General features: G+C 42.7%; 1 protein-coding gene across 3 annotated transcripts in view; it reads right to left on the bottom strand.

Annotated features, from left to right (window-relative positions):
• Positions 1-18,425, bottom strand: part of WDR37 (WD repeat domain 37) — an 86,399-nt gene that overhangs the window by 49,751 nt on the left and 18,223 nt on the right. For all 3 annotated transcript variants that reach the window (XM_011991561.1, XM_011991559.1, XM_011991560.1), the window contains exons 2-5: positions 8,815-8,992; positions 2,896-2,992; positions 803-898; positions 432-496 (exon numbers count right to left, since the gene is read on the bottom strand). In XM_011991561.1, coding sequence (XP_011846951.1) covers positions 432-496; positions 803-898; positions 2,896-2,992; positions 8,815-8,952 — 396 coding nt within the window. In that variant the 5' untranslated portion in view covers positions 8,953-8,992. The remainder of the gene's footprint in view (positions 1-431; positions 497-802; positions 899-2,895; positions 2,993-8,814; positions 8,993-18,425) is intronic.

Here is an 18,425-nt window from a genome sequence, read left to right as displayed (position 1 = left end):
TTGAGACACAGTCTCACTCTGTTGCCCAGGCTAGAGTGTGGTGGTGTAATCTCAGCTCATTGCAACCTCCACCTCCCAGGCTTAAGCGATTCTCATGCCTCAGCCTCTCAAGTAGCTGGGATTGCAGGCACCCGCCACCACGTCCAGCTAATTTTTGTATTTTTAGTAGAGACAGGGTTTCGCCATGTTGGCCAAGCTGGTCTCAAACTCCTGACCTCAAGTGATCCGCCCGCCTCGGCCTCCCAAAGTACTGGAATTACAGGCATGAGCCACCATGCCCAGTCAGGACATTCCTTTAAAAAACTAAATTTCCCTTAAAACCATTTATGTTTTTCTACTATGCCTTTCTAATTGGAAAATATGCGACTTAAAGTAAGTATTTGCACACCTTAACCACCACATGATGGCTGGAGAGCCAGTGGCCTGCATACCTTGCTGGTGGAAGCCTTGTAAGTGGTCTTCAGTTTCTGGGAGAGCTGGCTGGTGCTGTGACTGGCTGCAGGGACAGAGAGTGACAATCAAACACAATCACACAATCAAAGACTCACAGCCTTGCAAATGGGTCTTGTGTCTTGCACAGGAAGAAAGGGGGCCCAGAAGCGCTCGTCTGACCCTAGTGACACAGAGCCATGGCGGAACAGGAACAAGAACCGAGCTCCTTATTCTCTTAGACCCACACCTGAATTAGATAGTTCAAGGTTTGCTGACAGCAAAACGCAAACCAGCCAGCGTCCTTCACTAAATTCCAAATATCCTACATACATAATCTGCAGGACAAGACTTTCACGGGAATTCACCTCACCTTTTGTTTTGAGTTGGCCCTTACTCAGCTCTGCTCCATCAATCGCTTGTCCTTCAGCAGCTAAACGTTCATTAAGAGTGTCGATTTCTCTACGTACTGGGAAGAAAAAAGTTTTCAAAAATGTAAAATATGTTTTTATGTTTAAGTGTACTCACCAATTCCAAAACTTGCACACAGAAAAAATGTTATATATTAGTGTTATATAAACAAAGACATGAATAATATTCTAATAAGCAAGATCACAATTGATAGAGTTCTCAAAAAACTAAAGAAATCATTCGAGATACCATTCCAAAAATAAAAGCTCACACACTTGCTACACTGTGGAAGACACTGCTATCAGGGTCTCAAAGATAGCACCTGCATTTCAACAGTTTCCATAGTGCTTGATTCTGCACAGTTAAAAACATTATTCTGGGCTGGACACAGTAGCTCATGCCTGTAATCCCAACAATTTTGGAGGCCGAGGCAGGCAGATCACTTGAGGTCAGGAGTTCAAGACCAGCCTGGCCAACATGGCAAAACCCCTTCTCTACTAAACATACAAAAATTAGCCAGGCGTGGTGGTGGGTGCCCACAGGACTAACCACCAAAAGAACCAAAAGCAAAAACATGCAGAAAATGTCTTCCTTTGAAGAGTGTGATGGGCTTGAGGGGTAATGGTAGATTTCTTTTTACACTGTTTGATAAATTTTTAAGCATATATGGGCATTACTTCCAAAATAAAAAAAGAAAGAAAAATTAAAGCCAAGCTAATTCAAAATTGTTTTGATTTGCCTTTAATAAGTCAGATATAGTATATGCATCAATTTTCAAATGATGGTATGTTAATAAAAAGGTAAATCAATGTTTTCTCAATTTATGGTGTACTTGGTGTAGGGAAAATTATAAGATCCATGTATTTTTTATTTTTTACTTTTTATTTTTGTTTTTTGAGACAGAGTCTCGCTCTGTCACCCAGGCTAGAGTGCAGTGGCGCCATCTCGGCTCACTGCAAGCTCCACCTCCTGGGTTCACGCCATTTTCCTGCCTCAGCCTCCTGAGTAGCTGGGACTACAGGCACCTGCCACCACGCCCGGCTAAATTTTTTGTATTTTTAGTAGAGATGGGGTTTCACTGTGTTAGCCAGGATGGTCTGGATCTCCCGACCTCGTGACCCACCTGCCTCAGCCTCCCAAAGTGCTGGGATTACAGGCGTGAGCCACCACGCCTGGCCAAGATCCACGTGCTTTTTATAAAATCACAATTTGGACTGGTCAGTGCAGTAAGCAGGATGATGAACCCCCCAAAGATGCCCGTGCCTTAAGCCCATAACCTGTGAACAGGACCCAGCACAGGCACAAGGACTCTGCAGTGGGAGATGCCCTTGGACTATCCTGGAGCCTAATCCTGGAGCCCAATCCTTCAGAGGGCGGGTCAGAGAGCAAGCAGGACTCCAGCAAGAGGGAAGGGGCCAGGAGGCAAGGAGTGCAGCACGCGGACCTCCATCCTAAAATTGCAAAGAACTGAATTCTGTCACAATCCAAATACGCAGGAACATTCCTCCCCGGAGCCTCCAGAGGGGTTGGAGCTTGGCTAACACCCGACTGTAGCCTCGTGGGAATCATACCAGACCCACAGAACTGCAAGATGACAAATCTGTGTTAGTTTAAGCCACTAAAATAAGTTTAAGTTTGCTACAGCAGAGCAGAAAACTAATATAGTGATGAATGTCAATTCATAAATTTGACTTTCTTTTTTTTTTTTTTTTTTTTTTGGAGACGGAGTCTTGCTCTGTCACCCAGGCTGGAGTGCAGTGGTGTGAAGCTCCGCCTCCCGGGTTTGCGCCATTCTCCTGCCTCAGCCTCCCGAGTAGCTGGGACTACAGGCACCTGCCACTTCGCCCGGCTAGGTTTTTGTGTTTTTAGTAGAGATGGGGTTTCACCGTGTTAGCCAGGATGGTCTCGATCTCCTGACCTCGTGATCCGCCCGTCTCGGCCTCCCAAAGTGCTGGGATTACAGGCTTGAGCCACCGCGCCCGGCCAAATTTGACTTTCAAAGATTCCTATGGATAGGTAAAGCTATAAAAATACATTAAAATAGGAGATACTCACATTCTAAGTTTTCAATGTAAAGGTTTTCAAACTCTCTTTCTATTTGGCCGAACAGGTCCAGAAGCGTGCTGCGAACCGAGGAAGGCAGCTTAGAGTCCTGTGGAAGAAGACGCCGCTTAAAATGAATGAAGGAATGAATGAATCTAAACTTTTTCCAACGTGAATTATCTTTTATTCTAAACTCTTGTTTTCTATCATTACATATTTTTATACACAAAATGCTTAAAGAGTTTAAATTTCCAAATTTCTGCCAAGGAAACTATGAATCAAATTGTATAAATGGCTACCTAGTGTGATACGGGATTTAAAAACAAACACTCCTTCAAAATAACACAATTTTTCCCTTTCAAGAGAGGACATAAACCTACCTTACTTTACAACTTCCAAATTTGTAGAGAAAGGCGGCAGCTCCCATAAATGAACTATTATAAACAGTCTCTGAGTGCCATCAGACACTATCCTATGAGTATTTTCACCTGCTAGACCCTCATAGAAGAGGCACCTCTGCAGAGTTCCCGCCATGCCCACTGCACTTCAAGCAAAAGCACAGTCACTCTTCCCGTCACTCTACACAACACCTAAAAGAGTGTTGTGAAGAGGAAAAAAAGAAAAATCTCACAAAAAAGAGCCAAATGTCTATTAATTGAGTGAAAACATTAACTTTTAATTTCCCGCCTGGGCCACGTTCTTCATGCCTGTGTGTTTCCCACACCCCTGGGAAGGCGAAGGGAAGGAGCGACATTGTCAAGTGTGGTCCAGCAAGTGAGCAGGTCCTGGGCACTAAACATATCACAAGCACTCACTGCTTGAACCCACCAGTCAACAGGAGCCTGCTAGATACAGCCACGTGCCACTCCAACCTCCCTGAGGGCATGGCCTATGTACTATTTGGTATGTGTCTCCTACTCCCAACACCCAGAGTAATTTTCAAAAAAATCCTCATCAAATATTTCTAAAATAGTGTTTCAATACCTAACTTTTTTTTTTTTTTTTTTTTTTTGGAGACGGAGTCTTGCTCTGTCACCCAGGCTGGAGTGCAGTGGTGTGATCTCCACTCACTGCAAGCCCCGCCTCCCAGGTTCAAGCAATTCTCCTGCCTCAGCCTCCCCAGTAGCTGGGACCATAGGCGCGCGCCACCACACCCAGCTAATTTTTGTAGTTTTAGTAGAGACGGGGTTTCTCCATGTTGGCCAGGATGGTCTCCATCTCCTGACCTTGTGATTCGCCCGCCTTGGCCTCCCAAAGTGCTGGGATTACAGGCGTGAGCCACTGAGCCTGGCTGATCCTTAACCTTTCTATGGGACTTTTCAAATTTACATATTGCATAAACTTTTTTCATGAGCTGTAAATTTTTTTTTTTTTTTTTTGACATGGAGTCTCGCTCTGTCGCCCAGGATGGCGCAACCTTGGCTCACTGAAAGTTCCTTCTCCTGGGTTCACGTCATTCTCCTGCCTCAGCCTCCCGAGTAGCTGGGACTACAGGCGCCGCCACCTCGCCCGGCTAATTTTTTGTAATTTTAGTAGAGACGGGGTTTCACCGTGTTAGCCAGGATGGTCTCGATCTCCTGACCTCGTGATCCGCCCGCCTCGGACTCCCAAAGTGCTAGGATTACAGGTGTGAGCCACCACGCCCTGCAGAGTTGTAAACTTTTAAGAAAGATGCACAATATTTATTAAACCCTTCTGAGATTAACTTAAAAGACAGAAATTTTAAGGAAAAATGACAACATTTTAGCAATGTGAGTTTTACAGTTATCACAGATTTCTCACATAAATTTCACAAACTACACACACACACACACACACATATATATACTACTTTAAATACTGAATCTACAGAATTGGTACTATAGCCTCTAAACATCCTTCTAAAACCAATGAAGAACACGAAAAAAAAGGAAGGAAAATGTAACAATCAAAATTAAAACTAGGCCATCAAAAAGGATGTCCCAGCCGGGCACGGTGGCTCACGCCTCTAACCCCAGCACTTTGGGAGGCCAAGGTGGGCAGATCACCTGAGGTCAGGGGTTCGAGACCAGCCCGTCAACATGGTGAAACTCCGTCTCTACTAAAAATACAAAAATTAGCCAGGAGTGGCAGGTGCCTGTAATTCCAGCTATTTGGGAGGCTGAGGCAGGAGAATTGCTCAAACCCGGGAGGTAGAGGTTGCAGTGAGCCGAGGTCACACTACTGCTCTCCAGCCTGGATGACAGAGCAAGGCTCCGTCTCAAAAAAAAAAAAAAAAAAAAAAGAAGTTCCAGTAACTACGAAACATAAGCTTGCACTGAACTGAGAATCGCTATTAGTATTTTTCCCTGCCCTGTGGCCTCCGCATGCGCCATTCCCTCTCTGTGACTATCCCTCCCCACGAATATCACGTCCTCAGAAGCCCTTCTGGCTCCTACACGAGGGCAATCTCCTCCTACAGAATCAGTCCCTACTCATCTATACCCGTCATGTTTTAAGGCTCTTATTGTTCAGCAACTAATTACATCATGTCATATATACTTGAATATTAAGTGCATATTAATATAAAAGTAACTGCTAACACATGGACACAGGGAGGGGAACATCATACACCAGGGCCTGTCGGGGCGTGGGAGGCTGGGGGAGGGAGAGCATTAGCAGAAATACCTTATGTAGGTGATGGGTTGATGAGTGCAGCAAACCACCATGGCACGTGTATACTTATGTAGCAAACCTGCATGTTCTGCACATGGACCCCGGAACTTAAAGTATAATTTTAACTCCGTCTCTACTAAAAATACAAAAAACTAGCTGGGCGAGGTGGCGGGCGCCTGCAGTCCCAGCTACTCGGGAGGCTGAGGCAGGAGAATGGCGTAAAAACCCGGGAGGCGGAGCTTGCAGTGAGCTGAGATCCGGCCACTGCACTCCAGCCCGGGCAACACAGCGAGTACTCCATCTCAAAAAAAAAAAAAAAAAACAGGAATTGCTATGGAAAAGTAAGCTGAGAAGTCAGCATTAACCTCACTTTATCATCAAGAAACTAAATGCACAGCACAATGAGGCCTTTCCCACTAGAGGGCAGCTTGAGCCCAGGAAGCGCGCGCTTACACAACGACTTTCAGCCTTTTCCATCAGTTCTCCCTTTCCGTGCCGTTCCATCTCACGGACTCTAAAACGAGTTGTTGAATTTTCGGTACCACTTAACAAAACTCAAGACACCACTGCTATGACTCAGCAAAGCTTTTAAATGAATTCCTTTCATCACATCGACACCAACACACACCCGAAAGCCACGGGGCCCACGTGCAGGGAGCAGCCAGCTCTTCAGGCCGCAGCCAGCACTGTGTGCACGCGGACGTCGCCGCTCTCGGCAGTGACAGACCTCCCGTGCCTGCGCGAACCTGGCTTTCTAAGCTACTTCAGACTGGCAAATCTGCGACATATAAAGTTAAACCTAACACGGTGTCTCCCTCAGACTCATCTGCCCTCTCTTCTATGTTGCTGCTCCTCAACAACTGAAAGGGCATCGCTCTACACTGTCTAGAACGAGACCACTCCTACGGTAACACACACCTCCGTTCTGAGATCGCCCCTCACACCTACCATGCCAAACGCGTGCAGCAGACACCACCGCTCTCTCCCGCCCACCGCAGCGGGAAGGCAGAGCACCTCACGCTGGCCACTCACAGAACATGCTGTGGCTGGTCCCACTCCAAATCACTGCTCATTAAACAAATGAGCTCCGTCTAGGGAGCCAGCGTGGGAGACACAGAGGCCGAAGGTGGGGCAGAGGACCAGGCCGTGCAGCTTGGAGACCTCTGAGCTACCTTCGTGAGGGTTACCATGACATGCAGTCACCGCCTGTGCTGCGTCACAAAGGAGAATGGGCATTCAGGGCCCAGAGGAGAACACATTCACCCCAGGCGGGGCACAACTCTAGAATATGCCAGCAGAGGGGGCTGCAGGGTTTCCACTGCTAGAAACGTACGTGAATCTACAAATTAGGAAAACCTGAGACTGCTCACTCACACTGTCCAATAGGGTAGCCACTTGCCACATCTGACTATGTAAATTTCAATGTAATTAAAGTTTTAAAAATTAAAATTTCATGTCCCGGGACACTGGCCAAATTTCAAGCGCTCAGTAGCCACATGTGACTGGTGGTTCCCACATCAGGCAGCACAGATACAGATACAGACACTGCCAACACCACAGGAGTCCTGCCACTCAGCTCTGCTGTTTCCTAAGTGCTGTGTTGAACGGGGTCCCCTAGAAGTCCCATGCTGAGGTCCAAAAGCCCAGGACCTCAGCATGCGACTGTGTTTGGAAGCAGGGCCCTCAAAGAGGTGGCGAGAGTAAAATGAGGTCATAAAGGAGGGCCCTCCGGTATGACAGGTCCTCGAAAGAGACTAGGACACAGACACGCACAGAGGGATAACTCTGTGAGGACACAGGGAGAAGACAGTGTCTGCAAGCCACGGACAGAGGCCTCAGGAGGAACCAGACCTGCCCACACCTTGATCTAGGACTTCCAGCTGCCTGGAAGGACTAGGAGAAACTATAAACGTCTGTTGTTTAAGCTGCCCAGTCTGTTAAGCTGCCCAGTCTGGGGCATTTTGTTATGGGAGTCCTAGCAAAGTAATACACTAAGAATACCAAAGCTATTTTTATAATTTTATTTTGAACACTAAGTTAAAATGTAATCATTTTTTATAGAAATTAGAACCAGGTATTTATTCATATTCAATAAACCAGGTTTATTTATTCAACGCATATTCATCTAATTGGAGTTGAAGATCCTCTTCGTGGCAGCAATCATGTTGAGTTCCGGGTTCACACTGTTGTATTCAGTGTAGAGGTCCCGGCCTCAAAGTCCTGGCATAAAGTTACCCACAAGTTTCTAACAAGATCCAATATTCACAGAAGCCAGTTTCTCAGGTTTAAGCCCTATCTTCCTCAGCATTATGGCTGATGAATGTGTTCCAATTGTGAAGAAATGGTTGTAAGTTTATATACAGTTACAGACATATATAACCATATATTAGATATATCTAGAGTTTATTTTAATATAACATACACTGCATCTAGGCTTCATAATTCTCTTCAAAAATTCTGACAGAATTTCATCAGCTATAAATGAACTAGAAAAAGTATAAGCAAAACTTATCTTTATCAAAAATAATTAGTTCATTTTAATCCAAGGATGACATTTACTCACTGCAGCAGAGACAAGGATAAAGCCAAGTCAAATCACTAAAAGATCTGATTCCAAAAACTCTTCAGAGAACAGAAAGAGATCATTAAAAGGATATGATACTCTCCTTTTCTTGAGACTATTAGAGACAGAAAACCCAGAATTGTACTGTCCACAAAGCTGTACAAAGAATAAAACTAATCCAAACTCTCATACCTACTTTGATTTGTTATTACCTAGTAGACATATGCTAACCCATCTGTGTATGCTGTTGTATTTGACAGAAGTTTTAATGAGTTTATTTTGGGGGAGTTTGGGAGGAGCGATCTTTTTTTAGTAACCCAAACCTCTTTTCTACTTTGGAGACCTTTACACATTTGCCTACTTTTATAACATTACAGACATAATCACCATCTTTAAAATAAGGCCTTGATCCTGGGCCCGGTGGCTCAAGCCTGTAATCCTAGCACTTTGGGAAGCCGAGGTGGGTGGATCACCTGAGGTTGGGAGTTCGAGACCAGCCTGATCAACATGGTGAAACCCCGTCTCTACTAAAAATACAAAATCAGCCAGGCATGGTGGCGCATACCTGTAATCCTAGCTACTCAGGAGGCTGAGGCAGGAGAATCACTTGAACCTGGGAGGTGGAGGTTGCGGTGAGTGGAGATCACGCCATTGCACTCCAGCCCGGGAAACAAAAGCAAAACTCCGTCTCAAAAATCAATCAATCAATAAGGCCCTGATCAGTTGTAGCTTACTTGTCCTTCTAACATGTCTCTCGGCAGTCCCGTCCTCTCCTGCTCCGAGCTGTTAGTTCTTCGTATAGAAAGGCTATGGGATTTGCGCTTCTGTTTTGCTTGGCGAGCAGTCGAACAACTTGCGCTTTCTGTGGGCATTACTTCTAGAAGGTAGTGTCCTGGTCACTCCTGCAATAAGCTAAAAACAGCAAGAAAAAAACAGTGTTTCTGATATAGCGAGTTGAAACAAAAGAAAAACAGTGAACAAGATAATGATGATTTCTAATTACAAGCTTCCTTACTATGGTTAACATTAACTATATAATTTAGAATATGACAAATTAAGATGTTTTAAGGTAGGGACCACAGCCTTTATTAAAGGGGTAATTTCTTTATCAAATTTCATTACCATCTTAAGTATCAAATGGCAAAAAAGAAGTTTAAAATTTAAAAAAAAAAAAAAGCTCTCCCTTTACCCAACATTCCCTAGGCATAGCCTACTCCCCCCAGGGAACCAATGTTAATTGCATATTCTAGACCACACATCCTAGACTCATGGTGTCCAACAGAGGCACGGTCTACTCCCCCAAGGGAACCAATGTTAACTGTGTATTCTAGACCACACATTCTAGACTCATGCCGTCCAATAGGAATACAATGCAAGCCATGGATATAAATTTTCCAGTGTCCACATTTTTTAAAATAAAAGCATATGAAATTCCTTCTAATGATTTGCTTAACCCAATGTTTAAAATATTTTATAGTCAACATAAAAAACAATGGGATATTTTATGATTACCTCTTTGAAATTCAGCGTGTATATTTACAGCATATCTCAATTCAAACTAACCACATGGGATTAAGTTATTCAAATCTCTAACATAAACATTATGATTTACCCACTTTGGGCATTTTCTACTCATTTCCTGTTTTTATCCATCCTTCCTCCCAATTATATCACTATGTTACTTACTATAATCTTAGGTAATATATTTACATACATGTCTTCTTTCTTCGACTACAGATTTTACTATTTTGAACATTACCTGCTGATTTTCTGTTATTACTGATCCCTCCTCCCATGAACACAATCCTATAGTCAGGCCAGCTCAGCACCTCACTGTCACAGAATGCCTGCCCCACGTGCAGCTGAAAGCAAAGCAGGACACACCCACAATTTCCCTGAAGCCAACATGCCTCCATCATCTTCATTTACAGAAAAGACTGGCCCAAGTCCCAAGAGTAGCAGATGGTTCTATTAAATGAATATATCAGCATAATGGAAAAATATGCTAACCTTTAAAATACACATAAGGTCTATGTAAACATCTAAATTCCAAGTAGACGGTTACACTGGTGACTTACGCAACAGCAATAGCTCTGTGCCTCAAGGCAAGACCTTACTTCTGGTGTGTCCAGCCCTCTTCATAATCAACTCCCTAGACATTACCAGGTGCAGATACACATCCCTGAAATGCTATTCCTTTCCTTCCAAATGGCTCTCACTTACTCAATAGCCCTAACACCTCCTTACTTTGTTATAGAATGATTCCTTTTCTACAATATTTTAAAATCACTAGCGTGCCCTTCTTTTTAAACAAGTCAGCCTGTTTTGAAAAATAAGTTTACCTAAACATAAAGGAGAGTATTTTTTTTTTTTTTTGAGTCGGAGTCTCACTCCGTCGCCAGGTTGGAGTGCAATGGCGCAATCTCTGGTTCAATACAACCTCAGCCTCCTGGGTTCAAGCAATTCTCCTGCCTCAGCCTCCCGAGTAGCTGTGATTACAGGCGCCCACCACCACGCCTGGCTATTTTTGTGTTTTTAGTAGAGACAGGGTTTCACCACATTGGCCGGGCTGGTCTCAAACTCCTGACCTCGTGATCCACCCACCTCGGCCTCCCAAAGTGCTGGGATTACAGGCTTGAGCCACCACGCCCAGCCAAGGAGAGTATCTTAACAGAGATGAAATGTATTCACAAAAAATTTAGAGTGTCTTCCATAAAGGTTATTAATAACATAAACAAGATCTTTCCTGTTCAGCTTATTAAGCATTCTAATTATAATCCTAAATACCAAGTCTGAAAATATTTTTCTAAGAGAAAATACTGTCACTTATAAAAATTTACTTCATTTAGATTATTTTTAATATTATAAATAAAATAGTAGAAATCAACATATTTAACCTTGGAATTCAAGGAAGTCGTAGCGTTTTTCTAAGTATCTCTTCTAAATATTTCTAAATATGAATGTGAGTATATACAGTTTAGCTTTGTTTCCTGTTTCTTACATACTATGCAGAACTCTCATATATAAATTTTGTTACGAAAACCTCTTTAAAAGCCAAGCATAACCCAAAAATGTTAGAAACCTGGAAGACAGCTTGCCTATTATTTAGGACAGTTTTTAAAAGCTTTAATCACAAGCTTCTAGTAACTCTCAACCAAAACAGTCGTGTGAGTTATGAAGTTTCCACTTTTTTTTTTTTTTTTTGAGACGGAGTCTTGCTCTGTCTCCTAGGCTGGGGTGCAGTGGCGTGATCTCGGCTCTCTGCAACCTCCATCCCCCAGTTTCAAGCAAGAACCTCGTGCCTCAGCCTCCTGAGTAACTGGGACTATAGGCATGCACCACCATGCCCAGCTAATTTTTGTATTTTTAGTAGAGACAGGGTTTCGCCATGTTGACCAGGTTGGTCTCAAACTCCTGACCTCAGGTGATCCACCCACCTCGGCCTCCCAAAGTGCTGGGATTACAGATGTGAGCTATCGTGCCTGGCCTCAACTTTTTATTTTGACATAACTGCAGATTCACAGAAAGTTGCAAAGATGGTCCCTATTTCCCCAGTGGTTAGATCTTACATCATTACAGTACAATTTGTTAATTTCATTAAACCAACAAAATGACATTAGTATAATGTGTGTATAGTTGTCACTCTGTGACATACATAAATTCCTTTAGGTGCCACATGTTCAAGATACGAAACACCCCCCTCACCATACAGATCACCCACTAGTTACTCCAACTCCCTGGCACCATCCCTCGACTCCTGATACCCATTAATCTGTAACCAACTCTACAACTTTGTCATTTTGAGAATGTTACATAAATATGATCAAAGAGCATGCACCCTTTTTGAGATTTTTTCCACTCAATTTAATGGCTACGATTCAACCAATTTTCTGCATGTATCAAGTTTCTTCCTTTTTATTACTAGCTAGCATCCACAGTATGGACATTTAACCATTAACCATTTGTTTAACCATTCACCTGATGCAAAATATATATACATATATACACATATTTATATATACTTTCCATTTTTTTACTATTACTAATAAAGTTGCCATGAACAATAATATACAGGGTTTTATGTGAACCTAAGTTCTCATTTCTTTTGGATAAACGGCCCAAGGATAAGGGTGCTCAGTCACAGGGTAAATGTATATTTAGCTTTAAAAGAAATCTTGATATATGATTCACACACCAATGTAAGACACCTATTAATGACTCAGTATATTCAGGAAGTTGTGCAATCATTACCACAATCAACTGTACATTTTTGTCACTCCAAAAAGAAACCCCACACCCATTTGCCTTCACTCCTCATTCCTCCCACCCACATCCCAGCTAGCCCTAGACAACCACTAATTTACTTTCTCTCCATATGAATCTGCCTGTTCTGGCCATTTCATAAAAATGGAATCATACAATATACGCTCTGGTCTATTACAACTGGCTTCTTTCACTTAGGACAATGATTTCAAAGTCCATCTGTGTTGTAGCATAGTGGTAATGTATTCCCTTTCATTGCTAAACACAACTGATAGACATTTGGTTGTTTTCATTTTTTAGGTTATTATGAATGTTAATGTACAAGTTTGTTATATGTAGATACTTTTATTTCTCTTGGGCATACCTGGAAACAGAATTGCTTATGTTTAATCATGTTTAGTTTTTGTGGTTTTTTTCCAAGAAAGTGTCAAACTATCAGTATTTTCCAGGGTGGCTGTTTCATTCTACATGCCCATCAACAACACATGAGAGATTCAGTTATCTACATCCTCACCAGCATTTGGTATTGTCACTACTTTTTTATGCAAGTTTATGTCATATATGAGAAATTTTGTGCCATGTATATAACGCATAGTCATCAAGACAGGCAATTTAGGGGGTCCACCACCCCAGTAAATACTGTTATCTTTTTTTTTTTTTTGAGACAGAATCTCCCTCTGTCGCCCAGGCTGGAGTGCAGTGGCGCGATCTGGGCTCACTACAAGCTCCGCCTTCCGGGTTCAGGCCATTCTCCTGCCTCAGCCTCCCCAGTAGCTGGGATTACAGGCGTCCACCACCATGCCCGGCTAATTTTTTGTATTTTTAGTAGAGATGGGGTTTCACCATGTTAACCAGGATGGTCTCCATCTCCTACCCTCATGATTCACCTGCCTCAGCCTCCCAAAGTGCTGGGATTACAGGCGTGAGCCACCGCACCTGGCCTAAAATACTACTTTCTTAAGGACACTCACCCTACTCTGAATGTATTCCCTCTATCACACTGTATGTTTGTACCTTTTACCTCTGTTCTCCCTAGCCTCCCTCCTCCCCGAACTCAACCTTCCCAGTCTCTATTATCTATTTTTCTACTGTTTACCTCTATATGTTCACATTTTTTAGCTCCCACACGTGAGTGAGAACATAACTTTTTGTGCCTGGCTTATTTCACTTAAAATAATGGCCTCTGGTTCTATCCATGTTGCTGTGAATGGCATGATTTCATTCTTCTTAGGGCTGAATGGTATTGCAGAGTGTGTGTGTGTGCACATTTTATGTAGTCATCCGTCAATGGGTACTCAGGTTGATTCCACACCTTTGCTATTGCGAACAGTGCTCTGTAAACCTGCAAGTGCAGGCATCCCTGTGTCACTATTTTTTTATTTAGCTGTTCCGTTAGCTGTGCAGTATCTCACTGTGGTCTTAATTTACATTTCCCTGATGGCTAGTGACACCATCTTTTCACGTGCTTGTCATCCACATATCCTCCTCAGTGAGGTGCCTCTTCACTCCCATTTTCTAATAGTATTATTTGAGTTTTTTAGTGTTGAGATTTAAGAGTTCTTTACACTCTATAGTACGAATTATATGTCACATAGGTTAAACTGCAAATCATTTCTCCCAATCTGTTGCTTTTCATTCTAACAGAGTTTTTCACAACACAACACCTCTTTAATTTTGGTAATTTTTTTTCTATGCATCACACTTCTAAAGTCATGATAAGAACTTTTCATGAATCCCTAGGGGCCAAAAATTTTCTCCTGTTTTCTCCTGAATTTTTTATAGTTTTCTGTTTCACATCTAAATTTATTACCTATATGGTACTGACCTTTTTATAAGGTGTAAAATTTAAGTCAATGTTTTTTTGTTGTTTGTTTTCACCTGTGTATCCAGTTATCCCAGCCCCATTTGTTGAAGATGATCCATCCTAGATTGAACTGCTTTGGACCTTTGTCAAAAATTCAACTCGCTATATTTGTATGGGGTTTTCTTGGTTCTCTATTCTGTTTCACTGACCTACATATTTATCCTTCCACCAACAGCAGTGATATGGTTTGGCTATGTCCCCATCTAAATCTCATCTTGAATTCCCATGTGTTGTGGGAAGGACCCAGTGGGAGGTAACTGAATCATGGAGGGGCAGGTCTTTCCCGTGCTGTTCTCGTGATAGTGAGTAAGTCTCACCAGATCTGACGGTTCTATAAGGGGGAGTTTTCCTGCACAAGCTCTCCCTCTCTGCCTGCCGCCATCCAGGTAGGATGTGACTCACTCCTCCCTGACTCACTCCTCCTTGCCTTCTGCCATGATTGTGAGACCTCCCCAGCCATGTGGAACTGTAAGTCCAATAAACCTCTTTCCTTTGTAAATTGCCCAATCTCAGGTATGTCTTTATCAGCAGTATGAAAATAGACTAATAGAAGCACTTTCTATTATTGTTCTGTATAAGTCTTAAAATCAGTTACAGTGATTCCTATTAAATCTTTCTCCATTTTGTTACAGCTGTTCTAGTCCTTTGTCCTTTTACATTTTAGAATAATCTTTTACATATCTACAAAAATCGTGCTGGGCTCTTGATAGGAATTGTGTTAAATCTGTACATCAATCTGGGGAGAAATGGTATATTTATTGAGTGTTTTAATCTATGAATACAGTATTTATTAAGATCTTACTTTCCTCAATGCCAAGGTTTTTTCTGCATAAAAGTCCTAGTATCGGGCCGGACACAGTGGCTCACCCCCGTAATCTAAGCACTTTGGGAGGCAGAGGCGGGCGGATCACGAGATCAGGAGATCGAGACCACCCTGGCTAACACGGTGAAACCCCGTCTCTACTAAAAAATACAAAAACTTAGCCGGGCAAGGTGGCGGGCGCCTGTAGTCCCAGCTACTCGGGAGGCTGAGGCAGGAGAATGGCAGGAACCCGGGGGGCGGAGCTTGCAGTGAGCTGAGATCCATGCACTGCACTCCAGCCTGGGCGACAGAGCGAGACTCTCTCTCAAAAAAAACAAAACAAACAAAAAAAAGTCCTATGTATCTTCTCCATTTTACACTAATGTCTCTCTTTTTTGTGTGTAAGTTTAAATGCTACTGCATCTTTATTTTGGTTTCTACATGTTAACTGCTAGTATAAATACAACTGGATTTTATGTATTAAACGTGTACGTTCTTGCTGAACTTACTTAAATTTCAGGATTTTTTGTGGATTCCTTGGGATTTTCTCTGTCAACTATTATGTCATCTAAAAAAAAAAGGACAGTTTTATTTCTTCCTTTGTGGTTTGTAAGCCTTCTGTTTCCTTTTACTACCTTATTGATTTGGCTACAAATTCCAGTACTATCTTAAATTACTATAGTGACAGCAAACATCCTTGCTTTGCCCTGAATATTTGGGTGAAAATAGTGTTATTCACCATTAAGTTTGATGCTAGCTGTAGATTTTTTTGTAGATGCCGTTTATCAAATTGAAAACGTTTCCCTCTATCATTTATTTTCTGGGTTTCTTTCACAAATGAGTGCTGAATTCTATCATGTTTTTTCCGAGTAGCTTTTCTTTTTTGACCTAGTGACAGGACCAATTACACTGATGACTTTCAAATATTGATCCAACCTTGCAGCCACAAAATAAACTGCACTTTGCATGGTGTATCATTCATTCTCTCTCCCTCTCTTCTCTCCTTTGCCTTCTTTTCCTGCCTTCTTCTAGGGTAAACATTTTTTATAATTTCATATTTATTTACCTACAGTATTTCTGAGTTTGCCTCTTTTGTATAACTTTTTTCGTGGTAGCTCTAGGTTTTACATTATACATTTACAACTTATTGTAGTCTACTGATTATCAACATTTTACCAGTTCACATAAATTATAAAACCTTACTTTCCTCTATGCTTCTTTACCTTTCCCCATTTATAACGTAATCATCAATATATCCTCCACATACACTGAGAACCACACCACAGTTATGCTTCAAATTCCAAATGTAATTTAGAAAATAAATGAATGCTGAATCGACCGATATTTTTGCTGTCCATTGTTTGTTCTTCCCTCCTGATGTTCCCACATTTCTTTTATCATTTCCTTTCAGTTTAGATAATTTCCTTTACTTGTTATTTTCACAGAGTAGATCAGCTGGAGATAAATCATGTGAAGGAAATTTTCACTTGATATAAATTTCTGAGTTGATAGTCCTTTTCCTTCAGCACCTGAAAAATGTCCTGCCACTTCCTTATGCCCTCCACAAGATCCACTGTCAGGCCAGGCACGGTGGCTCACGACTGTAATCCCAGCAGGCGTGGGGGAAGCCGAGGCGGGCAGATCACCTGAGGTCAGGAGTTCAAGACCAGCCTGGCTAGCATAGTGAAACCCCGTCTCTACTAAAAATACAAAACTAGCCAGGGATGGTGTGGCGTTGCCTGTAGTCCCAGCTGCTTGGGAGGCTGGGGCAGGAGAACTGCTTGAACCTGGGAGGCAGAGGTTGTAGTGAGCTGAGATCACACCACTGCACTCCAGCCTGGGTGACAGAGCAAGACTCCATATCAAAAAAAAAAAAAAAAAAAAAGATCCATTGTCACTCAAATTGTTTCCCACTACAGGTCAAGTGGTATCTCTCTCTTACCACTCTTCTGTCTTCAGTTTTCAGAAGTTTGCCTGGATGTGTCTTAGCATCTTTGTGTTTATCTTCTTTGGGCTTATGCTGCTTCTTGAGTCTGAAGGCGTATGGCTTGCCAAATTTAGGAAACATACAGCACTGATTTCTTCAGACACGTTCCCCCACCTCCACATCCCCCCACCCTGTCCTCTTTCTAGACCTCTGACGACACAAATATTGCATCTTCTGTTAAAATCCCACGGCCCCTGAGGCTCTGCTCACTTTTTTCCAGTCTACTTTCTCTCTGCTGTTCAGACTGGGTAACTTCGGTTGTTCTGTCTTCAAACTGACAGCTTCTTTTGTCTTTCCTCTCCTTTCTGCTGCTGAGGCACCCACGGAATTTATTTCACATATTCTATTTTTCCCTTCTAAAATGTTGTGTTTCTTTTCTACATCCTGTATTTTCTTCCTGAGGCTATTTGTCATTTGTCTCGAATGTTAATTGGTTATTGAAACATTTTTACGATCGCTGCTTTAAGGTCCTTGTTAAATAATTCTAAAGTCTGTGTCATCTCTACGTTGGCATCAGTAGTCTTTTCTTATTCAGGCTGATATTTTCCTATGAGTGTGGTGAGGTTTTTCCATAACTGTGGTGTGGTTCTCAGTGTATATGGAGGAAATATTTATGATTACGTTATAAATGGGGAAGGTAAAGCAGCATAGAGGAAAGTAAGATTTTTACACTTTACGCGATTTTCCATTGAAATCCTGACATCAGACTCAGGATCTGATGTAAGTCTTCTGTTAGAGCAGGCCTCTGCCAGGTGGATGTGGACAGTGAGGTGGAAGTTGAGATTCCCACTCAGCCTCCACGGACCCCTGCATGAGAAGCGAAGTTCAGCCTCCTTCCAAACCTCCACTCCCACCACCAAGGCTGAATCAGGGCTGCCTCCTGCTGCTCCCTACACAGTCTCCCCTACACCACGGAGGGGTGGCCTCATGACCACAGGGCAGCAGTAAAGTTCTTGAGTTTTGCAAGGTCCCTCTTATGACATCCTAGCAGGAAGGAGGCTGTGCTCTGTCACCACCCAGAAGTAAAACCCCAACTCCTCAGCCAGCCTTCTCTGACAGCAACCCTGCAGAGAGGAGCATCTCATCCCAGCTTGTCATGAGTAGGAATCTGAAGTACCTGCCCAGCCTCTGATTAGCAGGGTGAGGGTGGTGCTGCAGTGTTTCCTATGGTATTTAGCTGGAGGAAAGCACTCACCGTTGAAAAGTTCTCCGCTACGTAGGCTGCCCCTTTCCTGGTCTTTCAGCCAGACAGCAGGCTTTTCTTGGGCCTTGTTTTGTCTGAGCCCTTTTATACCTGCACTGCTAGCTTATGCAGCACAACGTGTGAGATACATGAGGCAAAAAGAAAACCCAGAGAACTAAGTTTCGTGTCATTTCTGTGGTCCCAATGTACGAAGCAAGACCTACTTTCTTTTCTCCATCTTTCAGT

The sequence above is a fragment of the Mandrillus leucophaeus genome, unplaced genomic scaffold (assembly GCF_000951045.1).
Source record: "Mandrillus leucophaeus isolate KB7577 unplaced genomic scaffold, Mleu.le_1.0 Scaffold399, whole genome shotgun sequence".
NCBI classification, from domain to species: Eukaryota; Metazoa; Chordata; class Mammalia; order Primates; family Cercopithecidae; genus Mandrillus; species Mandrillus leucophaeus.
This window is presented reverse-complemented; position numbering and strand designations above follow the sequence as displayed.